An 18,730-nucleotide genomic window follows, 5' to 3' on the forward strand; every position below is an offset into this window, starting at 1 on the left:
GCGGAGCAGATGGACCACAGTGGCAGCAGGAACCCGCCCGTGGGAAGACTCGGCGTGTCCTTGTGTTGTGACTGCGGCCTTCATCCAGTCAGCCCCAGCTCATCTTTTCACTCTAGTTTACTCATCTCTCTGTGGTAACGCTCTACAACAAACAGCTGTATTAACCACAACAGCATGACATAATCTTTTTTTTTTTTTTTTTTTAATTTATTTTTGTTCTTTTATTTTTATTTTTTTTTTATATTAGAGATGACTTTTCTGAGCCGGGTTATGTTGTCAATCATGTCGATATAGTTTTTAGAATCCAAATAAAAACTGTGGGTTTAAATGTTCACCTGTGTTTTGTGTGTGCACTGACTCGTTTAACCAGGTTTGACCTCAGATATCGAAGCACATACTCCTTCCATAGACACTGTGAAGTGGAATCCAAACAATTACAAGTATTTTTCAGTGGAGGCGCGCTTCTTACTTGGGCGACATCGCCATGGTAACGTACGCTGCACACCTAACCTGCTGCTCAGGATCAGGTTGTATTTGAGAGAACGGATCAACTCATATGAAAGCCCCGCCTTCTGACCAATCCATCATTCACAGAAGATCCTGTGATTGGATCGTGACAGGTGTTACTCCCACGTAGGATGGCCCCCTCCTGTCCTCGTCATTTTCTCCTTGTTTGCTGCAAATGATGCCAAAGCCTTTCTGTTATGCTTTTTTTAATACTAATGTCTTCTTACAACAGGGACAAGACTGAAGCACTGCAGCCTCGTATCAGCTGTAAGACAGCTGTAACCGCTCTGAGTGTTTTGATATTTATTTTCTGTTTGTGGTTTGAAACCACGATGGTTGCAGGTGAGAATAGTGATAAAACTGCCACACAACACAGGAATAACCCACACATTAACATAATGGAATACACAAATGTAACTGCTAAGATCTACTTGTCATGCCCCAATAATGGGTCAATGACATTTCAAGACTTCTGGCTTGATGTGGAAGACTCGGGTTGACCTACGAAGTGTGACCACTCAGAAACATGAAACATGTCCTGATAATGCAGGCAGTTGTCGTACAGGCCTCTGGTTGTGTACAATGTACTGTGTTTATCTGAGCATGTCTGATGACAACAGCTTCCCGCTGGTGCTAGAAATGATGAGTGGTGACACTGAACCAAAGCAGTAAAGCTGCAGGCTGTAAAATAACCAAAACAATAAGCTGAAAGATGCTGCGACAATAGATGGTGATGTGGGAAACTGATGGTTTATCCACCACTGTTAATACTTGTTGCCTTTGGGTTTTTGAGCAAAAAGTTTGAGCTGCTGCCTTGAATTAAAAAGTGTATAAAAACTAGAGATCTTGTAGTAACATTCGTTCAACAAATGTCAGTGAGTTTGTATGATAAAAGACCTGACAGTCGTATGTTGTTCGGCAGGTGGGAGAAAAGACACCTACAAGTTCTCATGTGGAGTCCAGTGAAGTAATGGAGCGCAGGTCTGACCCCTCAAATGAACAGCTGGATAGACAACAACCAGACGGTGGGAGCCAAGCTTTTGGTATTAATGTGGTCAACCAGACACTTTTAATTTTCAAATTTCTTTTAACAATGATCGTAAAACCTGATCGCTGTCAAATGATTTAAGTAAGTACACCAAAGAGGCCTGGAGCTCTGCAGAACCCAGACCTGCCCTATTTCCAATCCTGCTGCTCAGAGAGAAATAAAATTAAACTTTAAAAAAGAAAAAACAAAAAGGAAAAAAAAAACAAAAACATACAGCGTCACTCCAGATGCCACTCTCGTCCTGTGAGTAAGTGCTTGGTGGAGAGAGAGAGAGAGAAAAAAAAAGGAACAGACAACAATAGTAATCTCAAGGTTTCTTGTAAAATTACTTTTTAAATGTAGATAATATTTGTATATAGGTAGATAATGTTTGGTTGATTTAAGGGGAATAGCAATAAGAACTTAAAAGTCAATACAATCAGAAGGTCTTAGCTCACTAGCTAGGTCAACAGAGAACCGGTTAAACATGCACTAAAAAAAAATTTTTTAAAAAAAGAGAGAAAAAATAAAAATTTTAAAATCTGAAAGATCAAGTAAAGATTATATCCAAATTTGCTTGCCCAAACCTACACCAAATGAGTCTAGATTGATTCTTTTTAAAAAGAGATAATGTTGAATTTCTTTTTTCTTTTTTAAATAAAATGGCTAATTGACATTATTGCACATGAGCAAACGACAGTAATACTATTAGAGCTCTGTTCATCGACCTCCTCTTCCTCCTCCTCCTCCTCGACGGACCTTCCTGAAGCACTTTAAAACATTCAGAAAACCTGGTGATGTACGACAACAAGAGATGTTTCATCAACAGCAACCAAAGAGAAAAAAAAAAAAAAAACAACGGATAAAAACGTTGATCTGGGTGAGAGGACAGAGAAGACAGCCAGCAGAGATGAGGGTAGAACACTTACATTGTGCTATAATGTACAGTAAATGGCTGCATAAGTGCTTTTTCTTAAGCTTGAAGAAAAAAAAAATGTTTTCAAAAAAAGGTATTTATTGTTGAGGCATCGTTAAAAGTTAGCCTGTGCTATCCATTCAGGGGTGACCATGTAAAATCCCTAACAACGGGACTCCAACAGCTTTGACCAGGTAGGAGACAAATCTTTAAAAAAATAACGATGATGATGTTACCCCTCGGATTCTGTCATTTCAAAGATCGCTGCTACATTAAAACCGCACGTAATTATGTGCAACATCAGAAAAAAGGCTTTGAAGATGATTCCTCTACACTCCGTTCTGTCTGTTGGATTTGTTGTTTCTTTTTAGTTATTTTTCTGTTTTTTTTTTTGTTTTGTTTTTTACATGTTCCGCCGCCTCATTATTGGTGTTGATTGGCAGTGTCCAGGTCCAATAACATGGCAGAGTGATTCAGTAAAAACACCGTAGTTGCAGTGAGGTTATTTGGGGGAGTCACTCTGGAGGAGGCTGACAGTCAGCGGCGCCGTCACCGATGGATTCAGCTCGCCGCGCTCACACCGGCCCGTTGACCGACACTTCCTGGGGTGGAGGGGTTTCCTCTCTGCGAGGGTCACAGAGAAAACGGTCACACACACACACAAACTGAGAGGATGAGCAGGTACTCTGGGTTTAGGATTTGGTTTTTCATTTTGTCACGCATTGCTAACATTTAAAGTGCTGTAGAGGAGATTTCAAAACATTGAGATATATAGTATTTATACAATATATCTTCATCAGTGTGTCCAACAAACAGTCTACACAGAGTGAGAAGGCGCCCACTTACTTCCTGTCAGTGTGTGTGGTTACAGGTGAATCCCCAGCAGGGTGCAGCTCTGACACTTTCGGAGGATCTGACAGAGAGAGTTTCTCCAGAGACACTGGACTCTCCTCACTGCAGGACAGACACACACACACACACACACACACACACACACACACACACACACATCCTCAGTGACAGTGCAGGTACAACATTTATAACTCAGAAGTTGGTGCAAGATAACTTAGGAGGAACATCAGAGGAACTAAAAAGTGCTACTATTTCTGTTAAAGTGAGTGTGTGTGTGAGTGTGTGCATGTTGACCTTTGTTGACCTCATTATTAAGGTGGGGGTGATAAAAATGACTGAAGAGCAACAATGTCATTTTTGGTAACTACATTACAGTAACGTAACTGAGACGGTCATCCTGTAGACTCCTGGAAAAAAAATCAGAGCACTGTATTTGCTACGCAGTAATTGCTCAACCTTTCTGAACTAAAAGATCTCACTGTTAGTGTGTGCAGAGTACCAGAGAAGCTCCCAGGATATACTTTACTTAGAAATGCAATACTGAATGAATCCAGTAATTTCCTATCCCAGTCCAGTCTATAATTACCTCAATGTGGTGATTATGTTTCAAATATAGATGTCTATACACACAAGGACCAGCCTTTTGTGTATGGCTGCAGAGTGGACTGGTCAACAGGGGAAAAGAGCTCTCAGCTTCAAGATTCAAACCTTTTGAGGTCAGCTGTCTTGTTGCCGGGGACACTGGGTGCATTGGTGGCAGCAGGAGGGGCACCGGCGTTTTTGTCATCCTCCTCGCTGTCGGATCCACCGGAGGAGCTGCTGTCTGAGGCCACGAGAGGAGCCTTCCTCCCTTCTCCTGCCTGCCTAGCACCAGAGGAGGCACTAACATCTGCTGATGTAAACAAAAGACAGATGAATTGAGTGTGTCGCGTTTGTCAAGCCAGTTAAAGCATGTGTTGGCGAGTACATTCTAACAGACACAGGTCGTTGGGTTGCATTCAGTGAGTCAGCTGAGCTGTAAGGAGGCAGGGAAAGGCTCACCACTCTTGTCGTGGTTTTGTTTGGCTTGTTTATCTGCATCACTGCTGCTTGAGTCTGCAGGAGAGCTGCACCTGGGCTCAGTCTCTGTACTGTGGAGAATCAACAAGGAAACAGAAAACCGCATTAAGAAGTTGTGAATAATGACAGTTGTTGTCACAGAATATCCCATTGTGTGACTGCATTTCTTGTCATTCAGAAGGATGGTCTGAGTTCAGTTTGTTAAAACACAGCTGTGTAATAATAAACATCATTTTTCTTCCAGTATTGAAACTAAAACCATTTATAGCAGCCTTTGTGTTGCCACAGAACCCATACACCGATCCTCTCTAACAGACTAATGTTCTGTTGGTTTTTATGCTTCTTTTTTGTCATTTCATAACTTTCAGAACCAAAACTTCTCAGTTGCCCTTTTGCAAAAGTTATGAGGTGTGTCAGAAGATTCTCAAACAAACAATGTGAAAAGGTGCTGGTCACTTTAAGAAGAACGTTAACTTTAGGAAGAATGTAATACAAATAAATAAAACAAAGTTTTGATCCTGCGAGAACCTTCCTCAGGTCTACTGGCTAATTCAATAACTACTGTAATTAACCACTTTTCAAACACACTTTGAGGAACTACAGAACCTATTAAACTAGGAACTGGAGTCCCTTCATGTTTTGGCATTTCTGTTTCCACTGTATCTGAAGAATGGTAGAATAGGGCAAATTTTAAAAACGTAAGAAAAAAGGGCAACTGCTTTTAAACTCAGTTTTCACAGGATAAGGAAACATCACAATGTCATCCAGATATTTTTTGTATTTACTGTTACACGACTGATGTTCGATGTCAATGTTTATCTGATTCAGCTTTAGAACATCAACATGAAACTTTATCTGTCATTCCTGCTCCCAGTCTATCGCTCCTTCGTACTGACTCATACTGTCAGTTTTCTCTTTCTCTGTCCATCTCTTTTTTTTCTTTTCTTACAATTTGAGAGGACAAAATACGTACTACAGCAGTTGGGACTTCATTGCCGACCAGAACTATTGTGCAAGAAGTTACTTTAGTCCCTGTTTCCTCTGGTCAAAAGCAGGTTTGTTTCCTGAGTTCATCAAAAGGTTCTTCGTCCTGCAGTGCAAGTGTACTTACATTGATGCCTGCTGCATCAATTAAACCCATAAACTATTGCGCCAAGAAAATTCAATTTTTGTCCAATTCATCCTTTCTTATTGGGGTCAACAGATGTTCTCCTCACCCGGAGAAAGGCTGGAACTCAGTGAAGTTGGCCCAGCCAGTTCCCTGCGTCTCTGCTCCTCCCCCAGCTGAGCTATCCCACCCTGCTGGGGTTTGGGATGCTGCAGTCCCTCTGGAGTCCCTGAAATTTGCCGTCCAGCCTGGACCTAGAAACAAGACAGAGGAAAAAAAAAAGGACCCTTTCAGACCAAAACAAAAGACGATTCTGAAAGGCTGTACGTGGGTTTACATGACATCTGATTGAGTCATGTCTCCTCATGTACCTGAATCTGATGTGTTCTGCTCATCAGATTCGTCCTCGTCAGATTCAGATCCGCGGTCTCGCTCCCTGCCTCCGTTCTCCATGCTGCTCCTGGAGCTCCCCTCTGAGGTTTGAGAGACACCGAACCTGGGAACAAATGGCAACAGATACAAGTTGAGGAAAGATGGAAGGATTTACAGAACACAGAAGTTCTTGCAGTAAGGAAAACAAAAACTAGAAATCACTGTGAGGTTTACCTTGTTCTGGATTTAGCTTGTGTTGCATAGTTCATCTCCTTCTCCTCCCAAATGTCCTCTTCTTCTTCAGCATCATCAAATTGGCGTATCCTCTCTTTACAGCAGGCCTCAAAAGCAGCCGCATTGGCCTGTGTACAAACAGACACACGGATAAGGGCATATTTCTTTCTGAAGCATCTTTTTGAAGTAGCTATGATTTTTTAATTCACACAATGACACAGACACATGCAAAACACTTACACTATTATCATCAGCATCTAGATTGAAGTTTATTTCTGCAATTCTGTCAAATGTGGCACTGTGGAAAGAGAACAAGAAACATGTTAAACAATTAGCCGACATCCTGTAGGTGAAGGTAATAGCTCTGTCACTAGTCAAGCTTAGACTGAGCTATTCAAATAACTGAAGTAGTGGAACTAAAAATCAATGAAAATGTCTTTGAGTCGTAGGACATTTTTGCTCTGTTGTCTGGGGAAGGGATGCAGAAATGTGTTACACTTGAACTTCTTACTTGATATTTTCATCATGCTCGCTGAACTCTTCATCATTGAACCCAAACTGATCCACAAAGTTGGCGGTCATCTGTTGGATCTGATAGTCGGAGAAGGCCTAAGGGGGGGGGGGGTCAAAGGAAACTTTTTCAGGTGATATCATTATGGACAGAAGTGGCTAATAGACATGGATGCTGATATGTCTTTATTAATATGAGCATTGCTGGTGTGAGGTGTCATTTTGTTTCCATGGTCATGTCCGTCTGTCCTACCTGCTGGAGAGACAGGTCGTTGGGGAAGGGGCTCTCCATGTCGTCGTCCTCACTGGATGAGTGCATGTTGTGGGTGCTTACCTGCAGGACACAGCGCAGAAGTTCCATTTACTTTTCACAGTTCAAATGCATGTTAAAATTGTCAACATCATGTTGCAATTTAATGAAAGATGCTTGACAATTCTTAGTAACTGTGCTTGTCAAAATACAGGATATTAGACTATATATTGTCTAAGGTTTGGGATATCTTGATGTGACATACATTTTGTTCTGACTGGCTGTACACCAGGCAAGTTAAGTAATTTTTTAATTCTGAACCTACAGACTGCTTGACTTGTTTTAAATGCCACTACATCTTTACACCAAGTCATTATATACACATTAGTGATATTTATTTAGTAAAAATCTCATCATGTAAATATTTAATGAAAGTAACTATAATCCTCCTAACAGTATTGTCGCCGTATAAAAAGAGGTATTTGGTCAAAAATATTTTGATATTTGATTTTGTCCACTTGTCCTTGTATTTTAAGTGCTTTTGATGAGATTTCCTAATATCGAGATGTGCATCATGCCTAAATAGTGTAATTTTATTCTAAGGCCACATCACCTAATAAACAAATGTTGCACTGAGTTATACTATGTGGGTTTTACCTAAGGTGCACATTGACTTTAATATATTTAAGCACTAATGGGGGTACGGATGAAGACTACAAAGCAAAAACTGGAAAATCCAGAGAAGCATTTAACATCTTACAGAACATATGGAAGGCCAGGGACATAATATTGACTAATTGTAAATCTTTAACACCAATGTCGTAACTGCTTTGCTTTATGGATGTGAAACTCTGTGCACTACAAAGACCATGTCAAGGAAAAGTCCTAGTGTTAATCAACAAATGCCTAAGAAGCATCCTGAGAATTTGGTAGCTGTTACCATCAGGAATGAGGACCTATAGAAAAGTTCTATATCAGCAGAAGAAAATGGTCATGAATCGGTCACACTCGAAGAAATCTGAAGGACAATATCACCGGCACTGACATGGAATCTATCAGAAAAACGCAGTTGTGGAAGAACATGGCATACGTGGATGAGAGAACTGGCGGCAGATATGAGGGAAGGTAACACCTGGAACAGACTCAATGAAATAGCCCATAGAAATGAGCAACTGGTGGCCTACGCTCCACCTCGAAGTGAAAGAGTGAGTGAGTAAATACAGACTTCTTGAATGCTAGTGTATACAGTGTAGCAAATGCATTTTCTTGCAGTGTAAATGGGAGTGTGCAGTGTGACCTCACCGAGTACCTGCTGTCACACTTTAAGTCTATCATCTGGGCCTCCAGTTTTGTGAATTGATACAAACAACATTTCTGACTCATGTTTATGCTTATATATCTACATTTATTCAATTAAATTCTTAAAGAAAAGACCCATTTGCTGGCTGCTCTGAGACTGAGATGGGCCGCTTTGCAATTCTGGGCACCCTCCTGGGCTTAACTGGGAAAGAGGAAATAAGTGGAAGTTAAAAGCAAGCTATTGATGCAGAGGAACCAGACTGTTACTGAAGGATATCTCACCAGTTCTACCGTGTTCCTCCTGTTAGTCTCTCTCAGGGTCTCATCCACAAAGCTCTCCCAGCGACCCCTACAGTCTTCTGGAAGCTCTGCCAAAGCAGAGGTATTAATTAACACTGATCTTTCAGTTGAAATTGTAACTTATATGGCATCAGGATTAATGAAATATGTGATTACCTTTGATGAGGTCAGTGATCTGGGCCTGTACAGGTCCTTTCTCCAGGTTCTGGACCACCATGTTGGAAATTCTGGTCAGATGACCCATGTTGCCTCTCCTGGTGCCACCCTCAGCCCTGAGATTGGTCAGGACACACTTGTTATTACCTTCAATTTGCAAAGTAATTTCAACGCACCAGCACAACTACAATTGTCAAAAGCAATCAGAAATGCATTAACGTTATAGCATCAGAAACCGTTACCAATTTCCACACTGCAGCATATATATCTTTAATTGCAGACATAAATAAAACTAAAATACAGAAACATTTTGTTTTATCAAGCAAGATAATACACTTCAATAATACATGATATACATAATGCAGAAAAGTTAAGCTGCAGAAGTATTACAATGCACATAGCTATGATGTGGATATAATGACATTCTTACTGTATTTTATCATTCTCCTCCCAGGCGTCAAGGATCTTCTGTACCAGTTGACACTTCTGGAAGAGCTGAGGGTGAAACACAGAATGAAGCCGAGTGATGAATTCATTGAGAAAGACCATCAAAACCCTGCAAACAAAACTGTAGAGACACTCAAGTTCTGCCGAAGCCACCTACATGTGCCACAAGGGCATTGTGGATGGAGGTCTGTGGGTCACTGGTCCTGCCTGTCTCCACTGCCTCCCCCTGCGCCTCTGGGTTGGATGCTGCAGGCTTCCCATCGTGGTTCTGCAGGCCAGGACTGGGCCTCTCCTCTGAGGAAGGATGGTTCAGGATAGCTGCCACACACAGCTCCACTTGGAAGTGCAAAAAGTTGTTCCAAGAGTATTTGAAGAAGAGATCCTTTTCAGAGAGATGGAGAGCAAAGTTACTGACATGCTGGAAAAGACTGTAAGAAAACATAGTGCACCTGAACAGCATGCACTTGTTAAGACGTACCAGTAACACCTTTTAGTTTGTAGGCATGTTAACCAAAGACCATGTGCCTTCTTAAAACGGATCTCAAAAAGTCACAGTGGTACCAACTGAATCTCCAGTGCCCCCCGTATTGTGTAACCAGGGTGACAATGGGGGGGCCTAAATCCCCTGTGTGCTGAACTACACTCAAATGTTCATGGTCTTATATGAACCAGGTCCAAACAAGCCACACCCACTGCCCTTTGGTCAGGTCGTGTGATATGGTAATCAGTGTTCCCAGCCTTATGACCAACCTTGTGTAAACCTGATGAAACTTTTTGCAGATATCACAGACAAACACAAACAGGAAAGAGCATCTTTCTAAAGACATACCACATCTCAAATCACATATCAACTTAATATGTGCGCAATTAGGAGCCAAAGAGTTTCAATATCCAGAGTCAAGCCAGGCTGAGTAGCCTACCAGTAGTAAGTTAATGGTGGAAAGACTGCAGAGCTCCTGGCAGATACTGGGGGAATTGGTCTGCAGCAGGGCGGCCACAAGCCGGGCCACGTGAAGGCGGGCGTTCCCCAGTGGCTGCTCTAGAACGCCAACGGTCGTCAATATTGCACTTTTCTACAGACGGAATGAGAAAAGGTTATCATATAGTATTATAGTAATATAGTCACAAATACACCAGCAAACAAGATCCCTGAGTTTCAGTGCTAGTACTGCAGCACAGAGGAAAAACAAGGTTGTACAACAGCAACAATTAATGCTAATCACATATGCATTACATTTTGCTTCACTTGGCACTGCTCTATGGCTTTACCTTGGGGGGATCCAGAAGAATCTGCTGGAAGTCCTTTAAATGGGGCTCAATGGCATTTAAAATACTGCTGTTGACAGTGTAAGACCTTTCATAACCCTGAGAATACAGATCCATCAGCCCTTCCAACCTGGGAGACATAAGCAGAAGAAACTATTAGCACATTACAAATGAAGTCTAGTCAAGTCCCACCAGAGTTGCCTTTGGGATATTTTCTACTGTGTCAGCAATGTTTTGAAATATAAGCAGAAGGAAGCATTTTCTTTACTTTTCTGAAGCCTTGTAGTAGTAAATACAATAGGCTTGTGCCGATTGACAACTGGATCATGTATCTACAATCAAAGGGGTTGTCTCTTATCTCTTGCACATTTAGAGAGGATATCTGGTGGGCCCACGTGTAATCACCCTATCCCCTCCCAGCACCATGTATCAGCAATCTCCTTTAACCACAACATGTCAAATTTCCCAACTCGTAAATGCAATAAAAATATACCATTGGGATGACTGAGATCCAGAGGAACCAAAACCTTCTATGCTCTTAACGATAAAAACTTGACAGGAAACACTTAGACTCACCCAGACCTCCTGGTCTCCAGTAAGGTAAGTAGCACTTGAGTTCCGTTAACGATGGAGGCCTCACTCCTCTCACCCTCAAACATGTTCTTGAGGAGCCCTGCTACACTCTCCTGCCTGACAAAGGTTCACAAAGTGGCAAATTAATCAAACAAAACAGATGACGATGACATGCTTATGAGAGAATGTGTTAACCAAACGTTTGTCCAGTTTGTCTGCTATTGTTGTGGAAAATGGCGATACATAACGTTTTAGTGCATTCAGAATGCCTGCTTGTGTGGACATTTACAACCAAACATTTCATAGTTTTTTTTACCAAGATTGACCTCAAACTGATTCGAAGGAGAGAAATGCCAAAAAAGAACTTGTAGAAATAATTTGACACCCTTAACAAACAGTAGATGGGTAAAGGTTTGACAAACCAGCTATCAAACAAAGCCAATCCAGTGGCCAGATAAATGCTAGTTTTTTAAATACACATTCCCACTTAATACCACAAAAAACTGGGCACAGGTGATATTTACTTTTCCTCCAACAACTTGAATCAACTTACGACTCAAGTACAGCCAATAGTGGGTCGGCCTCCATATTCTCCTGCATCTGATTGGCCTGGTCTCGACTAAGGCGGATGATGTCACAAAGCGTTTGGGATGCATTTGATTGTCTCTGAAAAGTAAATCATTGAATTACAAACTCTAAATGAACAAGTGAACCCCTCAAGCTGACTGTACTTATCTGACAAAGTGACAAGTCAACTTCCAGCAGGGCAGACACTAACCTCCTCATCTTTGCCAGTATGGATGAGCTCTGTGAGTCTTTGTACCAACTTCTCCTCATTCAGCCACTTGGGGGAAAAAATGGAAGGTGTTAGTTACTTTTAAGGCTTCTAAATGCTGTGGTTTACTTTTGGAAAGTCCACAAAAAAATATGTATTTAGAGAGCTTACATGAAGGACCTCCTGCCTCAAGGGGGCAGGCTCCACACAACTGATGAGGCGAAGCAGCAGGTCCATCATGGCAGAGGCGTCAATGTGTTTCAGCACCAGACCAATAAAGCCTTCCTTTTTCTTTAGAAAAGTAATCACCTGGAAAACAAAACTAGGTACTCAGTACTTTTGGTTCCAAAGAGTAGACTGAAGCAGGGTGAGTGTTTGGTATTTAACAACTTTGGTTTCCAAGATACCAAACCTCTGTCTTGCAATGTATGTCACTTTTATCTATACAGTAACATTGGTCAAAAGTTCTATTCATTGCTTATGTGCATGCTCTACCCAAGAAATTGTTGGTCAACAATGATCTTTTTCAGAGTACCTGTTCGGTTTTCCTGGCAATCAGATTGCCAATGGTTTTGCTGAAGAAGCTGGCCAGTAGCGGGTTGAGGGGTGGGTCCTGCTCCAGGAAGTTATACAGCATCTCAAGGAGAGACTCTTCCCCCCCCAGCTTATCATTTATAATGGACACATCAGATGTCAGGAGTTCACAAGCAATATTAGGAAACCTAAAAAAACAAAACAGAATGTCGATGAAAAGGAGTCTTTGCAACTGACATTCAAGATGGATTTCTTTTTTTTTTCTGATGATTTCAGAGGGTCAAAGCAAATGAATAAATTCAACAAATCCTGTGGGGACTGAGAGCATAAATATATCAGAATTTATCAAATTGGAACAGAAAGAACTAAACTAATAAAAAAATAAAAAAATAATAATAAATGCAGAGTGACAATACATTTACATTTAAGGCATTTAGCAGACACTTTTGTCCAAAGTGACTTACAGCAATTCAGCAGTTTGGGGTTCAGTATCTTGCCTAAGGACACTTCAACATACAGACCAGTGGGATCAAACCAGTGACCTTCTGATAGCAAGATGCTGGCTCTACCCCTCCCTACATAATTTCAATTCATGTTAATCCAAATAAATTATACTAGGTGTGACAATACTGTAGACACAAAGAACAGTATGTTTAGTAGGGAATTATCCATTTATTCAATTTACTTTAATCATTTGAAAGCAATATTTTCTATATTCAGTAATTATCTTTAGCATCTCTTTGGTTACCTGACACTAGAACTGAACTTAGAACTAAAATAACAACTGTGCAAGAACTGAGCTAAGTACATACTGTGCCTTGATGCTTCAGTCTAATAAAATCATGGAGAAAATTTACATTCAAAAAAGTTGGTCCATCGCTTAACTAAAATAGTGAAAAGTCCTGTGTTTTTAGTAGTTGCTACTCTGAGGGAAACAAAACAGGTGGGGGGAGTAGTCTGTTTCCACACTGCAGAATTCACTCAAGACATCTAGCTTATGTTTTATCAGAAACTGTTATAGGTAACAATTTTCTTCACTTTTATTTATATAAATAGTTATACAATATTACGTATTGATTTTATATAATCTAGTGTATTTATTGCACGTGGCGTCTTTTCAGTACAATAAATTGTACCTTGTAATTTTAGTGGTTTATGATGTTTGTACTGACTACACCCATATGCTGTGCAGCATCCTGAAACCCATCACTATTCCCTATTACCACTGTGAAGACTCACTTAAAGCGGCTCCTCTCCTCCAGGTCGGCGGGTGGCTCTGTGGTGATGAGGCTGACCAGCTCCTGCATGCAGTGGTCCTGGGAGAGGAAGAGGAGTAGCCGACGGTTTTGGGCCTTGCACTCCTGCAGGACATCATCCTCCTCCATCAGCTCTCTCAGCGTCACGTCCTCCCTGTCCAGCAGCTGGTCGATGTGGGAGGTGGTGTGCAAGTCAAACTTCCAAAACATGGTGGCCGCTGGGACAGGGGACACAGCCCTAGGCCATTGGGAAGAAGAGTGACAAGGAGGGAAAGTAAAGGAAGAGAAACACAGAGGTGGAGTAGGAAGAAGGGACACAGAGGCCCAGCAGTGACCAGAACAATGAAAGAAAGGGACAGGAAGGGGAAGAGTGGATGCGTAGGTGGGGAAGGAAGCAGGGGAGAGAACTGATGTAAACAAAGATGTAAACTAGAGGATTAAACCAATAATAGCAGGGACAACAACACAGCACTATCACTCCCAGTATATCTTTACAGGAAGCACAATGTTCTTGTATTAACTTGAAAAATGATCTTGTAAACAGTATTTTCTGATTACATTAATTAAAAAAAAAATCACATTACACAGAGTATTCCAGTTTATGCTGCATTAATGTGGGGCCTTTTGGTCATGAATAGCTTTGATGAAACTTGGTTGCAGTGAATCTTGCAGTAGGAACAACAGACGCTCTTCTGCTGGAATGTTTCATGTAAAGCCATTAAAGAGAATGTTGATACCCACAAAAGGTGGGCATAAACAATCTGACAATGACAGTAAGGTTGAGTCTTAGGTTAAATACTGGATGGTTGTGACAAAATGTGAAGGTGATCACTTCAGCAGGGAGTACTGTGGTAGAGTTAAACTCAGCCATACTTCACACATTAAATAACAAAAAGACAGAAATGCCACAAAAACACAGCTGCGCACACGTACCAGTGGATGAAATGTGGATATCTTTAATCAGACCTCCCCCACGGGCAGGCAGGCATTTGTGTTTGTGCAGACGACAGAGAGTGTGGTGAGGCCTGGCATTTATCAGCATGGGTCTCCTCTTAAAACACAGGCCTCTTTAGGAGATGAGACACTGAGAGGCTCACCATAACCTGCACAACACACAAAAAAGCAGGGATTATTCATCAACTGTGCCAGAAGATTTTTGAAGATTTGACATTGTGTTAACATACCATTGAGGAATACTTCTATATCTGCACAAATACCGTATGTGAATGTATACATGATGAGTAATGTGTTCAACTCTGATTTCACTGAGGCCACTGAAGTCAGTCAGTCTTTTTACAGTTTAATTTGTAAGTAGATGTGCAGTTGAATCCAGTAAATTAGTGAGCACATGATAACGAGCATGAGGGGTAAGCGAGCCAAATTTTTAATTTGGGTGTTTTGTGAAGCAATGGCTTCTACATCTGTTCAGCGGTGTGTGCGTGTGGATGAGGAGTCATAGTCAGGAGAAGTAGGATTGTGACCTGAGTGGCTTCACAAACTGCCCACACAGAGTTGTGACAACTGTCAATCCAGAGTCACACAGAAGTCACAACAATTGCAATACAAGTTTTTAGACTGATGTCGCATGGGAAAAATCTGACCTGTATCTGATAAGTACCATGACAGTGGCCCAAAACAGAACTGAAAAGATCAAATTTCCATGTGATTTGTGCCATTTACACTGTCGTGGGGAAAGAAAGTCTGGACCACTGCAGACATTTGTGGTATTTATTTTCATTTTCGTATTTATCCTTATTGGAATTATGCCAGTATTTGAGGCCCATTAGTCTTACAGCAAGAACACATATTTTACATATTTTTGTTTTCCCTGCTGTGACGGAAAATTACCCAACCTGTGATCCTAAAACAGATGTACATACTGAACGTGGCTTCACAGTGATGAAGTGAACTTCCCACTGAGGTCAGGACAGGTCGGCCTAATTATATACAGATATATCCGTATCGGTGTACATGTTGACTGATGTGTGCCAATATTAAACTTGTTTAGAGTTTATAAAGCAGAAAAGGATGTCTGGGGTAATACATAATAATTAAATTCCCAGTGAACTTTACTGTTTCAGTGCACTGATGTCAATTTGACAAAAAAGTTTATTGTTTTACTGGAAAACATTCCTCCTCTGTTACTTATTTTTTGCCACAAATTAGGCAAAAATTATCAGTGGCCATATTGATATTGGAATTCTATACACCCAAATATTGCCATCAGCCCCCCCAAAAAATGAGTATTGGTCGGGCTTTACTTACAAAAACACCCTGAAGAGCTCAAACCAACAAATGTAATTATGATGTGCACACCTGCAACAATGAAGCATTGACTAAACACAAAGGAAATATCCAAAAGCAATTAAGAAGGCTAAAATAGCACTCCATGTACCACCTTTTCTGTGCACTTCTTCTACTTTGTTTTACACAGTCACTTTGTTCATGCTCATTACTCTATACTTGAAAACATCTAGTCACCATCTACTTTGGAACCTCAACAGAGGATTTTTAATGCCCACTATCAGAGGAGGTAAATGGAGAATGCATACTAAATGAGGGAGAGCAAGTATTTGATGCTTTTGTGGCTACCCAAGTATGTTTGGTTTGTTTTTCCCTCATGCGGTTACTGTGGCAGCTAATCTGGTCAACCTTAGACCCCATAAGTGACAGAAAACAATTACAGCCAGAAGCTACGTCAAGGCTTATGCGTGTCTCTGAGCAACTGCTGGTCATGGAAGTAAAACTGGAGGAGGAAATCAAAGTGCTTCCTCCTTTTTCTTTTCCTTTTTTCCTGGGGAGGACCCTACCCTGCACATGCAGCAGCAGCAGCAGCAGTGTCCATCTGGCATACATTTACAGAGTACACAAGTGCAATAATAACCCGCTGAATGCTCCCTGTGGACACTGAGCAGGAAAGCAAATGCTTGACTTTACATCCAAAATAGAACCCACCAGAGGCAACCTCAACAAAAACAGTCTACTGGCACATATAACACACGATGAAAAGAGGAACAATAGCACACATAAAGGGCATACGTGTGGATGTTGTGAGCCAACAATACTCTGTAATTAGGCAAGTTAAATAGCAGTGAAATCAAGTAAAAGGAAATTCAACCGGCACTTTTGCGCGAATTCTGCTTATTTACTGAACATAGGTAAAGATGCGACTGTTAGTGATTGGATGTTTATCATGTTGTACTGGACACTTTGTCCAACATGCACTACAAATGATCAACCCATCTGCAACAGTGCACTTCAGAGGACAAACAAAAGCTGCAGTTTGACTCAGCCTGCTTACTTACACTTAGATGCGCTGAAGTTGTGAAATGAGATGAATAGGCCTGCATTTCATGTTTGATACACAGATGATGGGCCCAAAATATTGATAGATTTCATTGTGAGAATAAAGGCCACTTACTCAGCGGGCGCTTCATAATACATACTCCTTTACAAATGTACAGAGTCCATGGTGCTTTTTCAATTCACATTATTGATTACCTTTTGTTCGTTGGCTGTCAAACAAAATAAGCCACTGCTTTAGACTTTGACTTGGGTCATGTATTTCAAAATAACAGAACGACCAACAACAGAAACGAAACATTTGTTTCCCTGGGTTGTAATGTTTTGTTAGGTCCCCATCTGTTGAGACTGTCCAACAATGACAAACACGCTGGCGTGAAGCTAAAGAAATGTAGACTGAGCTGCTATAGACTTGGCATGAAGTGCACATCAACTGACTTGCGGTAGGAGCTCAGATTTCTGTTTACTTCAACTCCGGTGGAGGCACCACCACCAAATAACACAGGATTTTAAATAAACATGGAGTTATTTTGCAAAAATTAGTCGTCGCGGTTGGTCACATTGCGTCGTCGTCCACCGGTTATTTATGTAACTTACTATTGACCGTAAACGGTGTGTTACGTTACTTGATTTGAGTAACTCGGCGAGGCTTCTTGTTGTTGGCCTTTCAGCCAACCCCGAATGGCTGCATCAAAGAACACAACTCAGATTAACGCTAAGTCTTTCGTTAAGTGCTAGACGGTATCAATCAATTTTTAGGAAATGCAATAACATAAGGAACACATTAGCCGGTAAATAATAAGGTAAATTAAATAAGTTCCGTTAATCTCGATGGCACCCGCATATAAATGTTAAATTTACCTAAGCGACTGTGTGACGTTAAGTAGCGTTAACAGTTAAGTGATCTATTTGACAAAGTTAGCCGATTAGCCAACGTTAATGTCTTCATCGACGTTAACTGGCCACTGTAGACACCAAGTTATCAAGTTAGCATTCAGTTTGGCTAACGTTTACGTTAGTTCCTCCTTTCCTCTGATTAGCAAGTAAGCTAATTAGCTACTAACAGTTAACGTGTACTGAGCTGAGTTAGCCAACTTAAATAGCTCTCCAACTTAGGTTCAACTTTGTCTATGCAGCAGCAGAGTTAATGTTAGCTAGTTTTACAAACTCACGACGATCTTTCCGTCCGAAACTTACCTTTGATTGAAAGTCCGCTGCTAGTCCTTCCGTCTGTTTTAGGCTGTTGGTGGAGTTTTTCGTCAAGCAGAAAGCCACTAAGTCACTAGCTATCCAGCTAACTACTAGCTAGCTGTGTTAGCTAACATACATTAGCCTGTGAGCGAATAGTGATTTGTTTTGAAGAAGGGTCAGTCTGCGACAGCACAGGCTACTGTTAGCTAGCTGAACTTAGCTAACGTTAGTCAAATGTGCCCTCAAACTCTTATCAAATGAAGAGTTCCCCGACATTAATGGTTACTTGACATTAATAGCAATACACATTATTACAGATAGAGAGTGTATGATTCGTACTCACGCACAAAGTAATTCAAACGCGGGGCTAAGTTTAGCATGCAAAGCAGGAAAAACTCAGTCATATTTTTCGAATCAAAATGGCGACATGGTTACGATGGTTACGAGAGCGCGCATTAGACCCACACGGGGACGCGCATTGACTCCGGGCTGTGCACTGAGCTCAGGAAAGCATTTTGGAGTGCTGACTGATGCGACAGTGCGACATGGGCGTATAAAAACATTATATACAATTATCCATAGTCAGATTTTAATGCATTTATGGGGTCTGCCTATTTGTGTTACTATAAAGAGCGACTATGTGTTTTCTGTAAATAGACAACTATTTTGTGTGCACATTTTGCTTAATGTCATTGTTAGAATAGAATAGATTTTTATTGTCATTGTTTCAGAAAAAAAAACTACGGCTCACAGATAGCTCTTTGTTTGACAAATAAATATAAAATATGGACAAGT

General features: G+C 41.0%; 1 protein-coding gene across 7 annotated transcripts; it reads right to left on the minus strand.

The window, feature by feature from the left end:
- Positions 1–1,831: 1,831 nt before the first annotated feature.
- On the minus strand, positions 1,832–18,421 carry ppp6r2a (protein phosphatase 6, regulatory subunit 2a). 7 transcript variants are annotated; one of them, XM_037122370.1, is made up of 25 exons: positions 18,279–18,388; positions 17,942–17,984; positions 14,375–14,544; positions 13,425–13,679; positions 12,187–12,373; positions 11,823–11,960; positions 11,655–11,720; positions 11,430–11,542; positions 10,880–10,993; positions 10,307–10,433; positions 9,958–10,110; positions 9,195–9,419; positions 9,021–9,085; positions 8,591–8,706; positions 8,417–8,502; positions 6,839–6,919; positions 6,587–6,684; positions 6,316–6,373; positions 6,076–6,203; positions 5,841–5,965; positions 5,579–5,723; positions 4,344–4,432; positions 4,011–4,194; positions 3,297–3,404; positions 1,832–3,074 (listed from the first exon to the last, which is right to left on the minus strand). In XM_037122370.1, exons 4-25 carry the CDS (start codon positions 13,649–13,651, stop codon positions 3,026–3,028), a joined length of 2,682 nt encoding a protein of 893 aa, XP_036978265.1. In that variant the 5' UTR covers positions 13,652–13,679; positions 14,375–14,544; positions 17,942–17,984; positions 18,279–18,388; the 3' UTR covers positions 1,832–3,025. The 7 variants fall into 7 exon arrangements, with proteins under 7 accessions (XP_036978265.1, XP_036978266.1, XP_036978267.1 ...); XM_037122371.1 differs by having other exon boundaries at positions 18,283–18,381; XM_037122372.1 differs by lacking the exon at positions 17,942–17,984 and having other exon boundaries at positions 18,279–18,421.
- Between the last annotated feature and the right edge of the window lie 309 nt (positions 18,422–18,730).

This window comes from Acanthopagrus latus, chromosome 14 (assembly GCF_904848185.1).
Source record: "Acanthopagrus latus isolate v.2019 chromosome 14, fAcaLat1.1, whole genome shotgun sequence".
NCBI lineage: Eukaryota > Metazoa > Chordata > Actinopteri > Spariformes > Sparidae > Acanthopagrus > Acanthopagrus latus.

Bases quoted from the DNA above. Each gene is read 5' to 3' on its own strand.
- ppp6r2a (XM_037122372.1), bottom strand. From the start codon at position 13,651: ATGTTTTGGAAGTTTGACTTGCACACCACCTCCCACATCGACCAGCTG. The intron at 9,086-9,194 runs GTAGGTGGCTTC...TTTCACCCTCAG, and splicing joins ACAATGCCCTTGTGGCACAT to CTCTTCCAGAAGTGTCAACT. The intron at 6,374-6,586 runs GTAAGAAGTTCA...CTCTTTCCACAG, and splicing joins GAGCATGATGAAAATATCAA to TGCCACATTTGACAGAATTG.